This window comes from Sitodiplosis mosellana, unplaced genomic scaffold (genome assembly GCF_009176505.1).
Source record: "Sitodiplosis mosellana isolate CC-2019 unplaced genomic scaffold, AAFC_SMos_1.0 Smas_scaffold_6226, whole genome shotgun sequence".
Lineage (NCBI taxonomy): Eukaryota > Metazoa > Arthropoda > Insecta > Diptera > Cecidomyiidae > Sitodiplosis > Sitodiplosis mosellana.
In genome coordinates, this window is record NW_022601467.1 from 17,374,747 (window position 1) to 17,397,379 (window position 22,633).

The window sequence follows — 22,633 nt, forward strand, 5'->3', positions numbered from 1 at the left end:
AGAGAGAGAGAGAGAGAGAGAGAGAGAGAGAGAGAGAGAGAGAGAGAGAGAGAGAGAGAGAGAGAATGAGAGAGGGACAGAACACAAACTCAAGCACGCCAAACAAAAGCAAGAAAAATGAACAAAAAAACGTAAATTATACATGTGTGAGTGTGTGTTCGATGGGGAAAAGTTTGCCACATAATTACTTAGGTAAAACTATTGCTCGATTAAAAAATTAATTTTTCATATTAAATGAAGGGATTGTTTCACTTTTTTTCTCTTTCGCCATATGTTCAACTTCGACTTTAATATCCGTTTGATTGCGTGCCTTTGCGCCTCTACTTTCAAATTTGTTTTGTAAATTTCCCTCTGATTCTGAAATCTGTTCGACCATTCAATTAATCATATTCGTGGCAATTGTCGGCGTCAAATAAGTTTAATACCATTTTTATTTCTGTTCACCATCATCAAAGCAACTTAAAAGCTATTTGGATTGAAAAAATGTATACACGATTTATATAAAAATAAATCGCTCAAGTTAACAGCTAATTATTTTAGCATTAAATATGTAAAATAATAATCTGTAATTGAATGGATTTTAGTGAGTTCAACGTAAAAATCAGAACAATAACGGGAAAAAAATAAAATTGGAAAAAAGGGGTGGAAAAATGAATGGAAATAAAAATCAAAACGAAAAACGAAAAAAATAAAAAATAAAAACATTTATTAATAGTAAAAATGTGTGCAGACGTACCAAAGAGGGTAAATAGAGCATCAGGCGTGACCATCTACAGAGAAAGAAAATAGAGTTAAGTTAGCATAGTTTTTGATTTGTTGTTTTGTCTCTATTTTAATTAGATTTTAAGTGTTACTCAGTTGATTCATTGAAGGATTAAACAAATTTATCAAACAAAAAAAAACAAGAAGTTAAATGATTTTTTTCAATAAACTAGATATGTTCAGTCTCTCTTATGAAAAAAAAATATTGGGAACACACACTAGCTCAAGATAGACCAAAGTGTCGTTTCACTGCTCGATGACATGACAAATGCAGAAAATTGACAAGAAACAGTGTAAACGCTTTGTCTCGTTTGAGAGCTTTGATGTGAAATGAACTAGTTGAAAATTGAACGAGAAAAAAAGTACTGGCTGGAAAACTATGCGTTTTACGTGATGGAAACAAAAAAAATCCATTACTAACTGAGAAGCTAAATGACATGTATTTTCGCATGTTTTTTACTTGTAGCTTCGTTAAAAGAAAGGAAAAAAATAAATACACACACAAACGCGCGTATTTAGTAAAATCGCTTTGACACTCTTCGACCAATTGGACGGTGTCACATTGAAGTTCAAAGGAAAAGAAAATGCGGATCGGAGGAAAAAACGAAATTTCTTCGGTTAATCCTACTCATATTCATACATACACAACGCCATTTGCCACAATTTCAGAAAAGAAATACGTGTCATTTTCATTGACAGAAAAAGGATTGCCATGAAAATGCACACATCATTGGATCGATTGTAGCGTAGTGCAAGAAAATGTATTCATTTTGAAGGATGATGACAAACTCATAGAGAAGCGATTTCAAACCGAGCAATTACAGTATCGATCAGTGCATTCGATAGAAGAGGAATACATGTGAATAGAATGGAAACAAACACAGAAAAAGAAGTAACGAGTAGTTCAAGGTGGTCTGGAGAGAAAAATATAGGATTTTTTGTTTGTTTCAGATATGTAGATGATTTGATAATATTTCGTTTGTTTGTTAATAAAACAGAAGATATTAGAAGCTGTAGAAATGTGTGCGTGTTGGGTATAAATGAATGCACCGCGTTTGCTTGCGTGCACAGTGCCCACAATTTAATAACAATTCAAACACATAAGAAGAAAAAAACACTCTGAAATAAAGATAAAAGTCATTTACACAATGAGCTCTACTTTATTTGATAATAAATAAGCAAACAAATATAGCACTGATTCAAGAGAGTAATTATGTTAGGAAATAAAAGGGAGAAAATAAGATGATCATTTGAAATATGATTTTCGATTGCACAAGAACTATAGTGAACATTTGAACATGTTTTTACAACAGCAACAACAACACCAACACAAAAAAATGGTTCGAGTGGATTCGATGATATTTGCAATAAATCGTTGATTCACTATTGATCAAGGCAATTGAATTTTCAAGTGATTCCCATTTGACTCACGGAAACAAAAAAATGCGTATTATATACACTTAGCGCATGAAGGAAATGGTTTATTGAAGAAAAAAAAAATAAGTAAAAGTCAAAATAATATTGTAGAGAGTCTGAGCACATTTAGTTGTAAAATGTTTTTGCAAACGAAAAAAAAAAAAAAAAACATAAAATGAATAAGTAAATTGTAAAATGAACAAAACGAAAAAAAAAATAAAAATAGAAAAAAAAAACGAGAATCAATTACGGAAAAACCACTTGAATGGAGTGATCTCTATAGATGTTGAGTGCGCTTACCTCTTCGTTGAGATTGGAAACGAGTAAAACATTCGATATTCCTCTGAGCGATGTGGGATTTGTCTGACCGATGCCGGTAGTCGTTGCCAATGCGAACGCACCAAGACTTGGAATTGCACTTCCGTATGCGCCAGTTGTCAAAGGTGTTCCTAAACCTAATGCAAATGGTGGTATCACATTGGGTGCACCCAGACCATTCACTGCACCATCAGATTATGCGAAAGTGAAAAAGGAACGAAAAAAAAAGAAGAAGAAGAAGAAGAAGAAAAACGAGAGAAAGTAAAAAGAAATAATCGAGAAAAACAAATAAAGATCCGTTTGAATGGTTAAATCGAATGAGAGATGAAGGTCAAGCGGCATTAAGTGATATACTACTTGCATGAACGTTAAATGGATTACAATTACACAATGGAAACAATTATATCAATAAATTAATTGTTAAACTCAAAAGCTTTGGTTAAATGGCCATTGAAAATGGAGAGCAAGGGCGTTTGAGAATGTAAACTCTACACACAGGCACACATTCGCACGTACGAACACAAACACACACACACACATTTACCGAAGAAAAATAAGCGGTAACGTGTCGATTGATGGCGTATGTGTGTGAGATGTGTGTATAGAGGGTCAAACAAATGGAAAACAAATAAAACTCATAAATAAATGTAGATACCTCCAATTCTATCACCTGTTATGGTTGGCCGTTGTCGTGCGGCGATCAACAATAAATCGCTTGCATTGACAAGACCTCCAGCACTAGCGATTACTTCTGAGCCGGGATCACCGGGTGGCAGCGATGGATTTGTGAAATCACGTGATTTGTCATTATTATATTTTACATTTAAGGCTGTCAGTTTGCTGTTGTCGATCCGTAATGTGCAGCAACCGTTATAAATATTTTGACCATCTAAAACAGCTCTCGCATGTTGAGCAGTTTGTGCATCTGGATACTGGATCAGGGCCTAAAGACAGACGAAAGACGACAATAATACATTCGTTTTTATTTCTTTCTCCTTTTTTTTCTCTGGTTTTTCGGAAAATTGGTTTGCAATTTTCGATCAATTTGGCAAACAGACAGATGCATGTGTGGCGGCTGTTGCTGCCGTTACGGATGCTCGTGTCAACCGATATACTTACTTGGAATGAATTATTTTTGTTGAATGTGACTATTTTTAGCACTTTACCGAAGCGTTGAAATATTTGATGCAGAATGTCCAACGAGACGGGATACAATAGCGATTCCACTATCACACGTAAAACGGTATTTTGGCCGCCAGTGGTTGATATTGTTTGATGAACACCGTGTGATACTGGATCCGTTCCAGATATCGGCAGAGGTGAACCGGATGCTGGCGATGTTACCTGGAAGTCTTGACTTTGTAATGCTACTGATGCATTCTAATGGTGTGGGTATGTGTATTTAAACATGTCAGTCCAACGAAAACGAATCGAACCAATGTGAACGATATAAAAAAAAAACGATAAAAAAAGGAAAAAAAAACAAAAGAAAGAAAGAAAACAAGAAGAATTGAGAATTGTGCAGAAATAAAATAAAATGAGACAGCATAAGTAAGCAGAACGGAGAGGAAGACGACGAACACGGAACGAGAGAAAAGCTTAACAAATGCATCGATGGCACATAACTCCGGCAAAATAGCAATGGCAACGCGTTGACGATGGAACAAAGTGCATTTCGGTTGATAACATTACCCATCCACTTGGAAGCTCGTTGAAAGAGCACGAAATTTTTTTGAATTTGATTGTATGCAGAAAATGAAATATGGAACAGAACGAAGCAGAGCACAGCACAGCCAACGGACACGTGTGCAACCGCGTTTTTTAAATCTTCGGTCATGTTTATGGCTTCGGCTACGAAATTTGCCCGTGACATTCTCTGTCTCTGTCTCTGTTCCTGTCTCTCTCACACTCACACTCGTTCATTCGCTTGGGGAGATAGAAATTAAATGGTTTGCACTTTTTGCCATTGCCCATTTGTTCATAGCCACCGTTGAATATCTCATTTAAAATAGAGTGGAGACTTTTATTGATGAAACCGAAATAGTGCTCGCGACACTCTGCGTTGATTGTTTTGACATAAGAGGCGCGCGCGATAGATGCAAACTCAAAACTAGCGTAGTGTAGCAGTGGGAGGGGGAGACAAGATTAAAAATGTACCAGAGCCACATGAATATCAAAGCGGAAACAGTAATGATTATCAAGCGAAAAACACGTCGCTTCATTCTCTCTATCTCTCTCCCTTTCGCGCACTTCATTCTTTTGGCGCTCTTCATTTTTGTTTGGACTTTGTGAGCATCGATGCCATTGAATAAAGGAGGAAATGTCAATCTATGCGATTGAATCGTTGGCTCCAACCAAAGGCAAGAGCATAACAGTGAAGAGCAGCAGAACGGAGAAATTGTAGTATCGAACAGTGACGCTGAATAATAGTATAACGCTACGGATAATACAAAACAGATGATGATAAGGGCCGCGTGTTTGACGACACAAAAACAAAGCAGGGAAAAAAAGAAGCGAAAACAACACAAAAAAAAGAAAATCAAAAAAACACTCAGCCACTGTAATAATGGCGAAAGAGGACAAGAGAAAACAAAAGACTGTGGCCGAATTGAAAGGGAAAAGCTTTTGCTCATTGTGCGTTCATTTGGTATTTTGTATCCATATCTATGGATATACGTGTATGGATGTGTGTTTTTTCGTTGTTGTTTGTCTGTTTGTTTGTGTGTATGTGTTTGACTGAGCTATTGGAAAGGTTGTGGCAACTGTGTGTAAACTGTAGAAAATATACGAAATGATTTATACTTACAATAACCGAATGACTCTGATCAATTTTCAATTCGCGATGGTTTGAGAATTGTACGTAGACAGTTCGGCCCCGAACCTGAGGTGGATTCGTAGTAAAGCAGGCGACCATCGCAGCAGCGCATACCTCATCTGCCATTTCCAAAAATGCTTGGTTTTTACCCTTCAGCACGAGCACATTTGTTACCCGACCAAACGGCAGGCCCAACTGTATGACTTCGGACTCGCTTGAATCATTTGGTATATTCCTGATGTGTATTACTCTCGACGGTTTGCCTACGGAACAGATTTCAATATTTCATCATCAGACAATTACGGTAAAACGTAAACATGTTGCGTGCAGTTTGATTTTCCATTCGGCTTTCGGAATTCGGATTCCGATTTTTTGGATTCAGGCTTTGGAAATGAGCATTGAGCAGTTTGAATTTGAATCTGGGCTAACTTTCACATTCGCTTTCCATATTTGGTTCACTCAATCTCTCTCCCTCTTTTGCTCTTCTCTTTCCCTCTATTTTGCCCACTCTAAATTTCGATCTCTCACCGCACCTCGGATTTCATTTTCGATTTGGATCTTTGAACTTAATTCAGTGTGCGGCAGTGGTTTTTGCGTTTTTCACGCTTCGAATGGTTTTTGTTGAAAATACCATTTGTTCATGATGGCGCCGACCAATTCATTTCAACCCACAAAACACCAGAATAGCTGCGCGCGTGCACATCGACTATGTACGTACATACGTAACAAAGAAATATACGGCATAGACGGTGTGTTTGTGTGAATGTGCGTTGTGAAATGGGAGAAGAAACGGTCATTCAAATTGGAAACTGTATGTCTTAATTATGCGATGCCTGAAGCAGTCATTCAACGACATTATTTTGCATTGAAGCTTGACCCAAACCTTTTCTCTCTCTCTCTCTCTCTCTCTCTCTCTCTCTCTCTCTCTCTCTCTTCCTCTCTCTCTTTCTCTTTCTGGTCGGTACGTTTTCGTTTTTTTTCCGTTCTTCTTGTTTCTTGTTTCGTGGTGCACACAGAGTGAAAGAGAATTGGTACGCATTTCGCATCGATTTGTATTTCCTTAAAGTGGAAAACATTTCGAGTAGCTGTTCGAATTTACGAGTTGTTTGAATGCCAAAAACCATAGTGCACCATTTGGCGTTTTTTTTTTCATTCTTTTTTAAATGATTTTCATTGCTCTTGTCGATTGAAAACCGGCCTTAAAAACGCCCCTTGAATCGGTCGAATTGCAAAATTTTCTTCCATCAAGCATTTTCGCTCGAGATCCACAAAAATGCATATCAATCGCTCGGTGAAAATAATAGCGAAAATATTTTTGCATTGCCCATTGAAAGTAATCGAAAACTGTGTAGTTGCTGCCGCCGCCGCTGCTGCTGTTGAAAAGCACAGTAGAAACATCTCTCAAATATATTCTTGATTTACAACGAGTCAGTCACGAGTTTGCACTCACAAAAATGCTTGTCGGCTACATAATAGACCACAATTAGTTCGTTAATGGTTGAGCATTCCAGCAGTTATTTGACTAGTGAGACTGTATCCATGGTTTCCGAAGAAATGTTGAAGCTTCGCAAATAACGTAATTATATCATTAGAGCTTTTAATTTTGTGGTCTTGGTGTTATTTGAACAGTATTCCGGATTGGGATCCGGAGAGCAGCAGCAGCAGCAGCAGCAGCAGCAGCACCTACAGAGGTAACAACATTCTTCCATTCGTCCGACCGTCAGGCAAAATTGATTTAACACCACCACAAACTCATATCACTGCCAAAGAAACTACTCATTTTGGTCACACAATATGCGAATACGTTTCCAAATATTAGATGTGTGTTTCGTTGTTCTCAAAATGCCAGCTATCCGACACACAAAACCCGAATGAATGCCTGCAACATTTTCTATTATTTTTTTCTTCTCTTTCTTTTCACCTTCTCTTTTCCTCTCTTTCACCTTGTCAAACATATTTTGGAAATCCATTGAGCTACATTTTAGAAAATCAAATATACTCACCAACACCACCCAGAACTGTTGATGTTGAATCTAATTTGGCCTTTTTGGTTGCTAAATCTTGATTGTTATTATCTGAAGCGGGCGCCATCACTGCTGCTTGACTGAGCAATTCGTCGCTACCTCGCTGTAAAAAGAAGAGAAAAAAAGATGTGTTCGTTAGCATAGCGAAATTATGAATGACTAATATTACTTATGCAACGAGATCCATGACGAAATTTGGTAATGCCATACTTGAAGGGCTGAGCCTCAGATCGGATAACTTAATTATGAAGTTGATGTTGGAGTTATCGGCTTAATTATACAATGTATACACAGAGATAGAGTGAACGAAATCTGACTTCATTTAAACGCAGAAGGAAAAAAAATAAACGCCAGCCATATCAATAACTTTGACAAAAATTCGGCAACATTCCGTTGCCGGTTCATTTGCACTGCGATGCCGATTGCTATTGCACTCTCTTTCTCTCTGTTTTTTTTTCACTCTCTGCTTGTTGCCTTTGTACAAACGAAAAGACAGACAAGCATTGTAGAACCGAAAAAAAATAGAGATAAAAAAAGACAGCATCAAGAGCGAGAAACAAACGAAATAAAGAGGTAAAGCATATTTAAAAATACATCCGAAGGAACAACGAAGCGAATAATCATCACACAGAAAGCTTCGAAGCGAAATCTTTTTCAATTTTTCAGCTGTTTCAAAGGAAATGGAGTAAAACAAAACTACACAAATACACCCTCATACACCGAGCAGAGCAGAAAAAAAAAAATAGATGTAGAAAGAGAAAGAAATCACCGAAAACGAAGCGAAAACCAAACGATATTGCAAAAAGTAGATACACACACACACAAATGGAGAGAGAGAAAGAGAAAGGGAGAAAATGCTCGAGCTAGAGAAACCGGAGAAAAAGGATTATACGCTGACAACAACAATCAATGACAGCGAGATAACGCTCAGAGATATTCTTTTACACTTCAAATCATTTCGCATATATGTATAGTAGCACTTTGATTTTCGTCGCTTCGTTTCGCTCTTCTGCTCTCTTCGTCTCTTTCTCACTTGTTCCAATTCTCTTTTTTTTATCTCTCGTCTCTCTTTACCATCGCAATCGCTTCAATCCGTCTATTTATGCCGTATTTGTTTTTGTTTTTGTGTTGCACGAGAGTATGCATGTGTGTGTGCTTGTATGTACGAGATAGTGAGTGAGAGTTTTGTGTATCGAATTCAAATGTAGGGCCATGCATTTTTCTATGATTTTGTTCCACCACTCATGCTGCATTTTCATGTTTCAAGCAGAGCATGAAATGCCAGTTATTAGAATGAACAACCCGGGCAACGAGTGTTGTACAATAAATTATCATGATTCAAACACACCAACCAAGCATTGCTTCGATCCGAATATTATATTGAATGCATTTCGCACAATTTATTGTCGTCGCTGAAATGTGCTGGCGGGGTTTTTTTCCTCGATATTCCACCCCATGGAACGTGGTGATATATGGATGAATAGAAGAATATGGAGTAGCTACAAATCAAATACCGACAAATATATGCGTTATGCTTTTCAATTTGGCGTTCGTTCCCTTATTTTCCCTCAATACGGTTGGAAATCTTGTCTTGTCGCCTTTTGACTTGATTCTTTTAAGCTATCATTTGTTTTCAACAGCGTGCATCTTTTCGTTTTACTTTTCTTTACTTTTTACCGTCTCTTCATCATTTTTTGTTTGCACATTCTTTCCGTTCCGAATTTCTCTCCATGATGCTTGGAAAAACATTTATTTTTGATGCATAAAAGTCCAGTGTTTTTTTTTGTTCATTCTCAGCTTTTTGGCCATTGTTGGCCAAATCATGGCTGAAAAGTATTCAAGCAAAAGTATGATCGAATAAATGGTGACGAAAAAAAGAGAGAAATCAATTTTCTGATTTTCAACCAGAGCACAAAACGCACACCGCCTACTCTCGAATATGGCTAGCCATATGCTATACTAAGCTTAGTATAGCATTTCAATAAAGTTAGTGCTTGTCGGCTTGGCCTTAATTTGCCGAAAATAGACTCGAAAGATTACGGCGGAAGATTTTTTCTCTTGATGGCTCCAATCGGTACGGAACTGTCGTCAACTTGATCCGCCGCAATACCATTTGCCATGCTGCTTTGCTAATTCGAAAATCAAAGTACAAATGACAGGAGATGCGTTAGAATTTGTAGCACACTCAGAGTAAGAGAGTCAGAGAGAGAGAGAGAGAGTGCTAGAGAGCTTTGAAACACGTTTCAATTATCAAGGTAAATCGCATAACGAAAACTTTGTCGAATAAATTTTATGTGACAAGTCACAGTGAAATTCCTCGCATTCAATGCTCAACACAAGCAACAGCAACAGCACAAATAAATTCCAAAAATGTGAAGGTGTCAGTGGCTCATTGGTTTTTCTTTTCTTGCCACACAACACATAAACACTTTTGTTTCGTTTTGTCTCTTGTCTTGATTTTAATCGGTGACGTCTTTGTCAAATAATTTCCAGCGACAGGTTTCCACTTAGAGAATATTCAGCAGAAGACAGAGAGAGAGAGGGAGGGAGAGAAAAACGGATTTCATCGCACAAATTCTTTTGATCAAAAATCAATGGAAATGAAAAGAAAGTTCAGAATGGCGAAAAAAAACAATGGAAATGAATGTTTGGCAAATAGAGCGAGGGAGAGAGAGAGAGAGCGAGACGGCAAGATAGAGCCATGGCTCCAGAGAGTCAAAACATCGATAAATATCAAATAAACGGAAAAGTTGTCAATCCTGATCCTGAGAGCGGTGCCACAGTGTTTGTATTAAATATCACAGTCAGCCATCCAAAACGGCAAAACCATAATATTCACTCAACTTATAATATATCATTTCAAATGTTTGCATTGCTATTTCTCGCTTTCTGCCCCCACTGTCTCACTCACACCATTCGTATCTATCAATTCATCCTTTCCACTTGCTCTCTGTGTGTATCAACATAACGTTTTTCCTTCGCACTAGTGTTTGTCTCCATTCAGTGTCTCCATCGCGTTCTGTGTGCGCTTCGCCGCTTTGCCTAGCTGCGAGCAACACCTGTGAAGGAGATATATTTTGCAGTGTCATATATTTGCCATACAAAACGTAACAAAATCAATAAAAAAAAATGTGGATCGTATATTTCCAGCGATTTCCCTAGAGAGATATAAAATGCGACTTACCGCACACAACGTCATTTATTTATTTCACACTTAACAAAGTGCGCTCAAACGAGCAAGCGAATAGGAAAAAAAGAAGTAGAAAAGGAAGGGACAACAGTAGCAGCCGCGGCGGCGGAGGCAAAAGCAGTAGGAAAAAGGAAGGGGAAAAGTGTCGCCCGTCTTTTGTTGCATTTTATTTTCTCAATTTGAAACAAAAGATACCCAAGAGTGTGTCTGTCTGTCTGTTGAAATGTGAAAACCTCCAAATATGTTTCGTGCACTTTAAACTCTTCGGTTCGGTTGCTGCTGTTGTCGTCGTCGTCGTCGTCGTCGTCGCTGATGTGTACACTTGCGAACGAGATGCAGAAACAAAGCGAGAGAGTGAGACAGTACTTGAGTGTATATGCTCAAGCAACGCGCACATTCTTGCGATGTACTTGCGACTATTAAATGTTTGGTAAATGATGTGTAATCATATGCAAGTCAATCCATGCATGCATTCACTTTTTCAAGCAGCCACTGAAGGAATTCAAGCAAGACAACTGAACCGACTAGAGAGAAATGTGAATATGAGTAAGTGTGTTTGCAGTTGGTGGAGAAATAAAAAAAAAGGATTCCTATAAAAAAAACACACACACATCGAATGACTCTCATTCGCAAGAGAAAAGAAATACCAGAAATATTTGAGTTTTCACCCTTGAGTTCGATGGAAAGTGTCGCTTTTTTTATCGTCCGGAATTGAAACCAAAACGATTCACCGTTTCGTCACGCCTAGACAGCTGAACCGCGAAATGGATGAGTATTTATTGTAGCTACAGTCATATTGACATTGTAAAACACCATCATGTCAATGCATTTGCACACAGCGCACAGCACACATCAAGTACAATGTGTTTGGTGTGCCATCGAAAGTCAAATAGCATCGTTCAAGCATACGCTAATCATGCAGACGTGCTGAAAGGCAATCACATAAACAATACGCGCGCATTTACTCCCCATTTACTTTCGTGTTAGACGAGGCAGCGGATCCATATTTTTTTGTTTTATTCGTGTGTGTGCGTGCGTGCGCCCGTGATTTCAACAGCGTCCAAATTTTAAGAAACAAATGGTTTTGAATGTCAATATCCCCATTTTACCGAAAGTGCATGACTTTTGCACTTAACAACGTCAATGAGAAATTGGCTGATGTGCAATTAAAACGAGAGAAAAAATGTACGGAGCACAGAAAAATACAACACATAGACTTGCACTCGGTGTCGGTTGGCTCAAGGAAATATAACGCGTGTAATTTTGATTCGTGTTTATTACACTGAGACCAAAATGGAAAATCCGCTCTTATGTTGCGTTCATTGGCGATTTAATCCATTCATTTTGCACAGATCGTGTGTGGGTGTGTGTGTGTGTGTGTGTGTGTGTGTGTATGTGTATGTGCATTGGTATACGCTGTCATACGTTTCGCCTCTGTGCAACGTCATTCAAAGATTCGCATACATAATTTGTATTAAAAATTTACGAGCATAATAAAGCGATACAATGTCAAAGGTTAAATGAGAATTTATGATTTATGATTTAGAATTAGGGATAATATATATCTCTGGCTCTTTTACTCTCTTTCTCCCTCTTTCTTGATGTGCTGCTCTCGCATGCATCAAAGGATTCCAAAATCGTTTAGCTATGCGCTCTGTGATGCGTTTGATCTTCACCGTTAAAATATATTCATTTCTAGTGTTTCACTCTATTGCCACCATTATGCTCATCTGAATAGCAGATTATGATGCGCGATGCTGCACACCTTGATTTAGGGCATGTTCTACAACAGGTAATATCACAGCACGGTTCATTAAATTTTATTTCAATTGAATTTTCATCAATTTAATGAATTTATTCCAACACGAAGCAGGCGAAGAGCAGCAGCAGCCACCGTCACCGGGTACGAAAGTGCGCGTTTTTAAACAACGGAAAATCGACTCAAGCCGATATTGCTAGTACGAGAGTGTGTAATGTGTATGTGTATGTGTGATAATCGTTCACCTTTTGCTTTGAACTAAAGTTTTGATCGGGCGACCAATAACGTGTGCTCATCCAGGGCCGGGTTGAGTAGTTTGTTCGTCGTTGCTTCTGTGTTTAAGCGCTATGAAAATTTGCTTTTTTTTCCCATCTGAGCCGTTTTATACGTGAACGACACTTTGCTAATATAGATGTGCATACTTTATATACTGATACTGTTTGCACGAGGTGATTTTTTCCGCTCACTCTCTCTTCCTTTTTCTAGCACACACACACACACACACATCGGAGTTCTTGCATTTATAGAAATTCACTCTATTCGTTCAAGTGAAAGCTTTTTAAAGGAGATTCTCGGATCACTTGACATTTTCAGCGTGTGAAGTCCTTGATATGTTGTTGAATATGTTGCGAATGACTTTTTGTACTTACTTCGTTTTTTTTTCTCTCTCTCTCTGTCTCTCTCTGTATGTTTTTTCTGTTCTATCGTTTTTGCCGCTGCTATTGCTGCATGTCGCTCATTCTTATGCACCACATTATCAGTTAAAGTTTTTCAGCAGAGAGAGAGAGAGAGAGAATGAGAAGCAACATCAACAATTGTTTTTAAACGATTTACATATATGGAAATCGCAGTCATTAAACCGTGAAACGAGAGTTACATTATTTACTTTGGTTGATGCTGGATTTCACAGTGCACTCTTTTCATTCCGCATTCCACGTTCTCATTCTATGCATCTTTTTCTTCTTCTTCTTCTTCTTCGTTCACTCACGCTCTATTCCAACTGAATCCCTTTCTCCAACGTTTGCTGTGAAACGGTGTGCATGAGACAGGCGCGCTTCAAAACTAGTTAACTGAAAACTTACAGTGCATCACATAAAAATCAATGCACAACGCGTCGTCATCATAAGCAGCTCAACTTTGTCGATGCGCCGCCGTTACTGTACAACAAGCACATATTGCTTGATTTTGTGTGTTGGCGTGTATGTTTACGTTGTTGATGTAATACAGGCTTTGTGAAAATGGGCAAAAGCGTAAGTACACACCACAAACACATAGCATTCGATGTGCAAGGATTGTGAAGTACAAAAAGCTGGCAAAACAGACCCCAGACCAAGAATTATTTCGAAAACTATTTTTGTTTGGTAAACTTTTTTTTGTGCAAAAAATAGGCATCAACTGTCGATATATTTTTGGGACGAAGACGGAAAATAAAAAAAGCACTGAACCCTTGCATTTCTGTTTTTGGCGGTTCGTTTGAGAGTTCGTTGATTTACCAATTGGGCATTTAGCGTGCCTTTGAACTCTCAATCGTCTGTTTGTGTATATCAACATTGAACTTTATACAAAGGATGCAAATGATTTTATGCACTTTTATAACGCATATTCCTGTTTTGTCTCATTTATCTTTCTCTCGCTTCGCTTTTTTTCTGTTCGGTTCATATCTTTGCATTCATCGAATCTCTTTTCCTACTCCATTTAAGCTTTCTTCGCTGCAATTATGTTGGTTGACGTCGGAAAGCACACATAGAGCATATACAACGTTGTTTGCTCTCTCGAAACCACCGTAAACGTGCGCGCTTACGCCCTTTTAATGACTTACATGTGTTACGTCTAATATTTAAAATTCATTACATGAGACCAACAGCAGCAGAAGCATCAGCAACGGTAGCGGCAATGACGACGAAAAAAAAAAGAAAAGGAAAAATGGAATTCATAGTGAAAGCACTCCGCTCTCGACAAATTTCAAACAAATCTGCTCCACAATGTCACACTTAGATGCTGAAATTGCCATTAGTTTCATTCATTTGGTAATATTCTTGTGTGTGTTTATGCATGTGCGGTGTATGTGTGGGTTAACAACGCAGCGGTTCTTTCATTTTCTATTTCATTTGGTTATGAGTCTTCTGAGGGACTATTGTGTGTATGTCTGTGTCGGAGAACGACCATTCGAAACATGCATTTGGAGGTTTTTCCATATAAGCGTACGCGTCTCTAATTTTACCATTTGTGAAAATAGCAAACATTGACAATTACAGAGAATGTTGCTCTGCTGATTGCAGATCGTGACATTCATTGTTTTTTTTTTGTAGTTGTTGATGCTCATCGTCCTCTCGGCTTTTTTTTCCTCTTCCACAAAATGGGCCATTTTAAATGGCAAACGAATTAGATGACAACTCGAATATATTCAACGAACAAAAAAAAAATGATTCAAATTCAAACGAACAAATTATAATGGTTAATACTTTTTTCTCTCTCTCTCTCTCTCTCTCTAATGGCAACTTTTATCATCTCGAATTGTTGGCGGAAAAGAGTTAAATTTCGAATTGCAGTTACAGTTTGCCAAAGGGTAAATGCAATTCGAATGTGTGTGTGTGTGTGCGTGCATTGCGGTATGCCAATAGTCAGTGTATGACGCTTCGTTACACTTTTTCTATGCCTTTTTCGATTTGAGATTTGATAACTATTTCATATTTCTCTGCGCTGCTCCGATCCGTGCAAGAGCGTTCGTTTGCAAGCAGCTCGACAATCTGCCGATTAAATTATTGCAGATGCCTGTGTGTCGTGTCTTATTGTGCGTATAATAGTTCTGTGCTATCAAATTAAAATTGTTTGCATTCAAATGGAAATGAAGTTGGGACAACGGAGGTCGTATTTGTGTGTTGGTTCGTGTGCACACACACACACAGACGCGCACTGAATCGCTCGTTCGGTCGGTCGCTCATCCACTCGTTCGTTATGTGTGTTGGTTGTTTATTTCATTTGACGTTTTCTCTGTCGTATCTGTCTCTGTGTCCCTTTGTCGTCATTTCAAATGATTATAGTGAAATTTTTCATTTTAAATTTTCAAAGAGATGGGGCTTTTCGCCGCACTTTATTGTTGTTAGTATTTCAAAACATTTATTTACTCTCGCCTTTTATGTCATATTATTTACCCAAAATGAATGCGAAAACTCTGAGAATAGCAGTAATGTCAACTACCGCTGATGTAGTTTGATTGCGTATGTATTGTACATAGTCGGTGTTTGTCGACGTTGATGTGTTTGTAATGCGAATTGCAAAATACGTGAATGTGAATGCAGGAGAATTTGGGATGAAATGTGCATGGAAATATCGAGGATGAGCGGGAGAATCTGTGGCACGGCGAGAGCTATACAAGACTGTCATTAATTCATTCATGCTCAATGCTGTTCGGTTATATTATATTTGCATGATTTTTTTTGCTCTCTCTCTCTCTCTCTCTCTCTCTCTCTCTCTTCCTCTTCATCAGTGTCAATGTTGACGCTGTTGTTATTGTTGCTTTCGTCGGGCTTTTTCTTTTTACCCTCACATTCAATGATTCCTTTTTCGCACCTTGGTTTTTGCGTTCGGTATGGTGTCTGTTGTTCCCGCCGCGTGCATGTACATTTATTTATTCACTGAATTTTTCCGCTTTCATTGCATGAGATATAGCTCTCTATCGCCAGATGAGGGAAATGAGCGAATTAACAACAGAGGAAAAAAAGAACGAAGAAGAAAAAAGGCATCTCGAGCGTATATTATGCAATAAGCTGAATTAAATACAGACACACAAAGCACACACAAAAAAAGCGTATAATCTTGAATAAAATATGACGGAAAAGTCGAAAGAAAAGGAAGCGAGAGAAAACAGAAGCAAACACAACCGAACAAAAGAAAACGAACCAAAGCGAGATAACGATAGATAGAGAGAAAGAGATGCTGCGAATTTAATTTCTCGTAGCTTGGCTACTGGGCTGATGCAGCGAGCACAATGACACCAGGTCAGCAGACCGAAATCAAATTAATGAAATCCTTGATTTGTTTCCAGCGAATAAATAATGGGAGGCTCGTGAATCACGAGTCGTGATCAGTCCGATTTCCGGAATACAAAGCGGGCACCAAATCGGCTTTTGATTTCGGCATTTTATCGATATTAAACCGAAGCAAACATTTTCCGGCTCCCTCCCTCTTTCCCTCTCTCTCGGCTCAGTGTTTATGGACGTCGATGTGTTGTGTAATGTGTGGATGTGTGAGTGAGTGGGTAAAGAAGAGGGAATTGAAACACATCAAACCGGATAAACGCACGAGCAAATCAATAAAAATTTTGGGCAAACATAAAAGAAAGAAAGTTAACAAGTGGTATTAAGTATACATAAACGCGATACCCAGTCGAAAAGAATTCGGGGCAGTAGAGTGGTCGCTGTCGTCCATTGAAATACGACAGGGTTACCTTTCCTGTATACACCGATATACTAACTCACATACACACACGCGGAACAATCAATCAAATTTCTGTTGACTGTCTGAACATGAAAGTTTCAAGAGTATTTGTGGCTGCGAGCAGTGAAATGACTTCATATCCTGACTAGTTTTTGGCGAGTGATACATTCAACGGTCACTCTCTCTCTCTCTGTGTGTGCTCAGCAGCAGCAGCTAAAGTGCACAAAGCGTATCCAGTTATTTTCATTCGGAAAATGAAAGAATGGACGAGAGCAAGAGCGAGAAAATAAAATACACAAAAGTAAAATAAAAGCGAAGCGAATCATTCGAATGAACGAAAAACCAAACGGGGAACACAAATGGTTCACGTAGATGAATAAAATATTTTTTCATTTGCATAGCAGCGGCAAAAAGAACATTTGATAGACTTGTTATGTTTTTGGTGGTGTTACTGACTTTATTTATTCATTTCTTTAAGTGCTGTTGTTTCAGGTACAGTTTGTGCTTTTTTCTCTGTTCTTCATTTTCATTCTCGTATTCTGTTGAAAATTCAATCGCTTTTTTTTCATTAATCGTATGCTGTTTACCGTGTTTTCTCTTTCTCGCTCATTTTGTGTATGTGTGTATGCTGGTTTCTTTTTTTTCATTGTCGCCGTCGTCGGTATTACACGAATTACCGAAATGGTAACCAAACGCAAGCAGAAATTGACGGCGCAAAAAAATCATTCGGCACAATACTCGGTACAATGAAATGCAAGTACAAAAAACACATATCGAAGAAAAAAATAACAACATGTACACGATCCGAGGTGAGGGGAAAAAATCAACAGCCAACAAGAAATTCGCGTAAAAAAAGTTTAGCTTAGCGCAAATCACATAAATATTTCAGGTAAAAATCAAATGCAAAATTGCGCTCCCTGCACACGGTTGACTTTCAATGCTGAATTCACCAAGAGAGTGAATGTATGCAGATTGGTTTGTTTACCATTCACTACAGTGTTTACATTTCCAACTCTCTTGCCTCGTTTAGGGCCAAATTTTCGGTTTATTCATTTGTTTGAATGGATTGTGTAAATTGTAAAGTGACACGCACCGAAAAGCGGCGCATTGATATTGAAAAGAAACGGCAGGCAGAAAAAATACAAACACACACAGACAACACAAACAACACAACATTAACGAAATGATGAGACGTGCACGCGTGAGGCAAAAAGCGACGACCGGCCATATTCAATTGAAATGTCCATTACAAAATGGATAGGAACAATTGAAAATTTGGCATTTTGTATGCTCAGAGAAAATCATCCCATTAATTTAATGATGCAAAGAACCATTGCAACGGTCATCAGTGTTTCGACATTTTAGACCATCGAGTAAAATCTACCGCATATCATTTCAGTATTGTATCAGTAGCGCAGAAAAAAACAGCACACGGTGGGTGATGCGAAATGGATCCGATGCGAAGAGAGGGCGAGTGAATGGAAAAACATGAAAATGATGTGAATAAAATGGAGTATAAATAGCCGAAAGCCAAACGGGTTTCGGTGTGTGTTATTGCGATTTTCAAAGGGCAAATTAATGGCATGCACTCGAAATAACAATGTAGTTAATGAACATTTTAGAACATTAAATTAAATTCCCAACCATTTTTCCGAAATAAATGTATGTATATACGCACGAAATAATCAATCGCGGCCGCGAAATTCGGATATTGAATAACATTATGATATACGATTACAGAAATTTGCTACTCGTTGCATATGCGCACGAATTGCATCGTAAACGAAATGAAATGCACAGTGCACACACATTTGTTTGTCTCATCAATTTGTTTGTTGTTGCTGGCGTTGTTTGGCGTGAAGACAGGAAAACTCTCGCACTTTTCCAGAAGGATTATTCATTAATGACATTTTAATAGAGTGTGACCAATGCGGTGCGGCGTGGCAGCGCATACAAATTAAATCACTGGTGAAATCGTGCGGTTTGGATGCGTACACGCACACACCGCGCTGCTTCGTTGCTCACATTTTCGTTCACGTCTGGTTTGACATGGCTGTTTGTGTGAAGAATCGCTATTTTTAGACACAATTTTTCACTTGTTTGCCGCCAGATTCGGTGAAGTTTCACATTTTCTCGCTAATCGGGTCTAAGTGAATGACACAGAATTTCGATTTAAAATTGAATTAAGATTAAATGAAGTGTTTTCTTCTCTCTTGCTCTCTCTCTCTCTCTCTCTCTCTCTCACTCGGCTCATTTTTAACTCTCACCCAAAAATAGCGAGCGAAAACGAAAATGGCACACAATCTAACATGGGTTTAATGCATTTTTGTTTCGCGAGGTGTTTTTTTTTCTTTTCTTCTTATTCTTTCTTCGTCACTCACTTTGAACATTTCGAAATGTGTGCATGTGTATGTGTGTGCCTGAATGTGAGCGCTCTTTTTGGCCAAAAACTTTTTGATTCTACAAATTTCTTTGAGGTCTGAGTGAAGTTTGTTCCATTTGTGCCATGTTTTACTGAGGATTTATTACGTTTTGCTTCGCTTCCATTAACCTGGCGCTCATCTTCTATTTCGATTTCTGTGCATTCTCTCGCAATTGCGGCCAATTTAAAGAAAGAAATTCTAATTCATTTCAAGATGCTTGCATCATTTTTCTTGATTCTGACGTGTTTGAAAACAAAACTCGCGCGCGAACGACGTGGCTCGTCTCTCGCAGCTCTTAAATATCTAAAATGAAAATTCAGAGAGACAATAAATTATCGTTAAAATGGACACATGCAAAACCATTTCGAATTGAAGAATGAGTCTAATCAATTCGGGGGTCCGGTCAGTTTTTTTTTGTTGATTGCTCTCGTCTCGGTGCGTTTTTTTCTTCCACTCTCCCGCTCCCTGCGTCTCGATTTCGTCAGGAGCGAAAACAAATATTTAACAAAAATTTGAATGCGATGGTTGTGTGTGTGTGTGTGGGTATATTTTGTATTTGTATGTGAGTGTGTACGCTGTACGTCGCTTCATTGATACCTTTTGCATTTTTAATGATCCAGTGATCAAGTTGAACATGTAGTGGCATGCCACTACAACTGTCAGATGTATTTGTGGTACGCTTACACAAAGGTACGATCTATCTCTCTTTGTGCCACTCATTCATTCGCTCGCTCACTTGTTTGCCGGCTTGCTCAGTCGGTCGCTCGGTCGCTCACTCGTTTACTCACTCTATGCATATTTGAAACTGTATTTCGAAGCACTCCAAGCGCATTAAATTAATCGACATGAGAATTCCGTCAAATGCACTCGCTCATTTATCAGGCAATTAGAGAATTTCTTTTGTAATTTTGATGCCAATTGAGATTTCCATGTACAAGACAGACAAAATGTGATATATCAATCCGTCGGTTGTTGGTTTTCCTGCAGAATAAAAACGCTATATTCTGCTGGTGTGTCTTCTTCTTCTATTTTTTTTGCGTGTGTGTTTGTGTTTTCATCAAAGACAAAAAAGCTTTTTAACGTTTGGCAATGCAAACCACCCGAATGTAAACTACATATTTTTCGATGTGTTTGTGCTCACGGATTTAGTCAGCCAGTCATTCGCCCATTTGAGTCATTGCTCGACGAAGAAGAGCGCGCGCTTCAAGTGAAGTATATTAGCCATTTGCACTCGTCGTCTCTCTCTCTCTCTCTCTCTCTCTCTCTCTGCTGCTCTCTATACATATGAATATTTTCACAAAGATCAAGTATTCCAAACACGTAAGAAGCAAAATAGAATAAGCAAACAGCACCCGACAAAGTTGTGTGTGTGTGTGTGGTGATTGTGTGTTATTACGGTTTTATTGTTGTTGCCAATGCTTTTGCTATTGCTCTTTCTCCGTCCCAACAAGTAATAAACCATAAAGCATTCCATTAGAACAATTGTGCTAAAGTCTCTCTCTCTCCCTCTCTATGTGTCTCTTGCTCTTCACCCCACTCGCTCTCTGCTGTATGCTTCTCTTCGACTCCTTGTTGGCTGCCGAGAGATGCGGACAAAAACAACGTCAATGGATGGCGATGAAAGTTGGCATCGAATGGAAAATGATTTAATAATTTTACGTAATCTGTTGTGAAACGCAATTTGCATTTTGTTTGTTTGGGGGTGCATGCATATTTGATTTTCAATTTTTCGGTGTGTGTGTGTGTGTGTTTTAGAGGGAGAGAAACTAAGAGGGAGCGTGTGTTCTCCCCTCTTTTGCCTCTTAACTCCATTTAGCCAATCTGTCGAGTCAAATACTTTATGAGCTTTCTGATATCAAGCGCACAGTCACACGGGCTTGTTGTGCTGTACACACTTTTTGTACCCAAAACAATATTTTACACACAGTTTTGTGACAAACACACGGAGAACGAACGAATGAATGAAAAAGAAAAATGAGTGAGAGAGAATTTAAATAATAATTGCGAATATTAAAATCTATGGAATTAAAAATCGTTTAGGCAAACAATGTTCAGCGACCAATTTGCAACTACTTCTCGCTTTCGGCACTGTTTCTGCTCTCTCCCTCTGCCACTCTTTCGCAATTGGAATGGCATGCGTCGACTTTTTTTTAATCAACTCATAGCCAATTAGAGATAAATTTCACTTCCACTTCAAGTGTTAACAATTGCATGTGTCGTATATGTTTTGCTTACGCTTTTTCGAGTAGCATGTGCACGCCGCTCTTTTTTTTCTTTTTTGCATATATATAAATTTCATACCCGAAAAACATCGTTCACATTTCAAATGTATTCTCGACTTATTTATGAGACAAATCAGCAAATTTTCCCCAATAAACAACACACCAATGGCATTCGAGTAGAACAAAAAATATACATTCGTATATAAATATACATTTAAAAACGAAATAAAATCAAATCAAGAGTGTGAGATGCAAAAATGAGAAGAAAACAACAACAAAAAATGCGATTGGAATGAAACTGAAATGAAGCAAAGCAAAAGCGGACGCCAACACCAAAAAAAAAGGAACAAATGAGTGAGTTTGTGAGCGTTGAGAAAGAGAAAAGTAATTAAAAATAATTAAGTTATAAATTTGCTTTTAATGGCATCGAAATGAAAATCTGTTCGCACAATTTATTGTTGGGGAGAGTGAGCAAATAGAAAATGAATGAATGAGCGAACGAACGGAGAGTGTAAGAGAAGTGTTTGCACGATTTTATCGTCGAAATAAATACAAAGTCAAAACTTTGCTCACTTCCATTCATAATGATTCTGTAGACTTGTTGGTTTGGCAAAATATTTACTCCATCGTGAATAAAATTAATTAGGGAATAATTAAAGTGCCAACGAATCCATTCGATCTGTAATGAAACGGCATGAATTCTTCAATCAAAACCAATGAAAACAATCAATTGGAAAATTCGATGGAAGATTTATTAAGCAAAAGCTCTTGCATGGTTCTGCTCACCCGCACCAAATCCACTCTTTCCCTTTTTCGCATTTCATTCATCCATACAGTGCTTTCTCATTGCGTCAAACCAAGAGTGTATGGACGTTTGTAAATTGATCTTTAGTCTTCACTTCCGGCAAACATTTTGTATTCACATTTCGCATTCCACATTGCTGCATTCTGCCATCCAAATTTTACAGGCAACAACACAGCATTTGGGTCAGCCAGTCTCCGTTGAGAAAAAGAGGTAAACAAATGAAAAGCAATGCATTTAAACAATCAGTTGAATAAATTAAAATTCCTTGAGGAATAGCCATTGTTTTAGTTGAAGCCACCGCACACACAGACACACACACACACACACACACTCACAATCGCAGCATGTGCTCATTGTCCAATCGCATTCTAAATGTTTTATAACATGTTTAGTAAACATTGTTCACCAGTCGGAAGAAAGAGAGAGAGAGAGAGAGAGAGAGAGAGAGAGAGAGAGAGAGAG

The 22,633-nt window shown here is 38.2% G+C and overlaps 1 protein-coding gene across 15 annotated transcripts in view; it reads right to left on the minus strand.

The window, feature by feature from the left end:
- The window catches only part of LOC129579330 (polypyrimidine tract-binding protein 1), a 209,128-nt gene that overhangs the window by 11,573 nt on the left and 174,922 nt on the right, over positions 1–22,633 (minus strand). For 9 of the 15 annotated variants that reach the window (XM_055469324.1, XM_055469332.1, XM_055469330.1 and 6 more), the window contains 6 exons: positions 7,315–7,438; positions 5,303–5,574; positions 3,616–3,876; positions 3,152–3,440; positions 2,479–2,678; positions 737–770 (listed from right to left, as the gene is read on the minus strand). In XM_055469324.1, coding sequence (XP_055325299.1) covers positions 737–770; positions 2,479–2,678; positions 3,152–3,440; positions 3,616–3,876; positions 5,303–5,574; positions 7,315–7,438 — 1,180 coding nt within the window. The remainder of the gene's footprint in view (positions 1–736; positions 771–2,478; positions 2,679–3,151; positions 3,441–3,615; positions 3,877–5,302; positions 5,575–7,314; positions 7,439–22,633) is intronic. The other 6 variants (XM_055469328.1, XM_055469323.1, XM_055469327.1 and 3 more) reach the window with 3 other exon arrangements.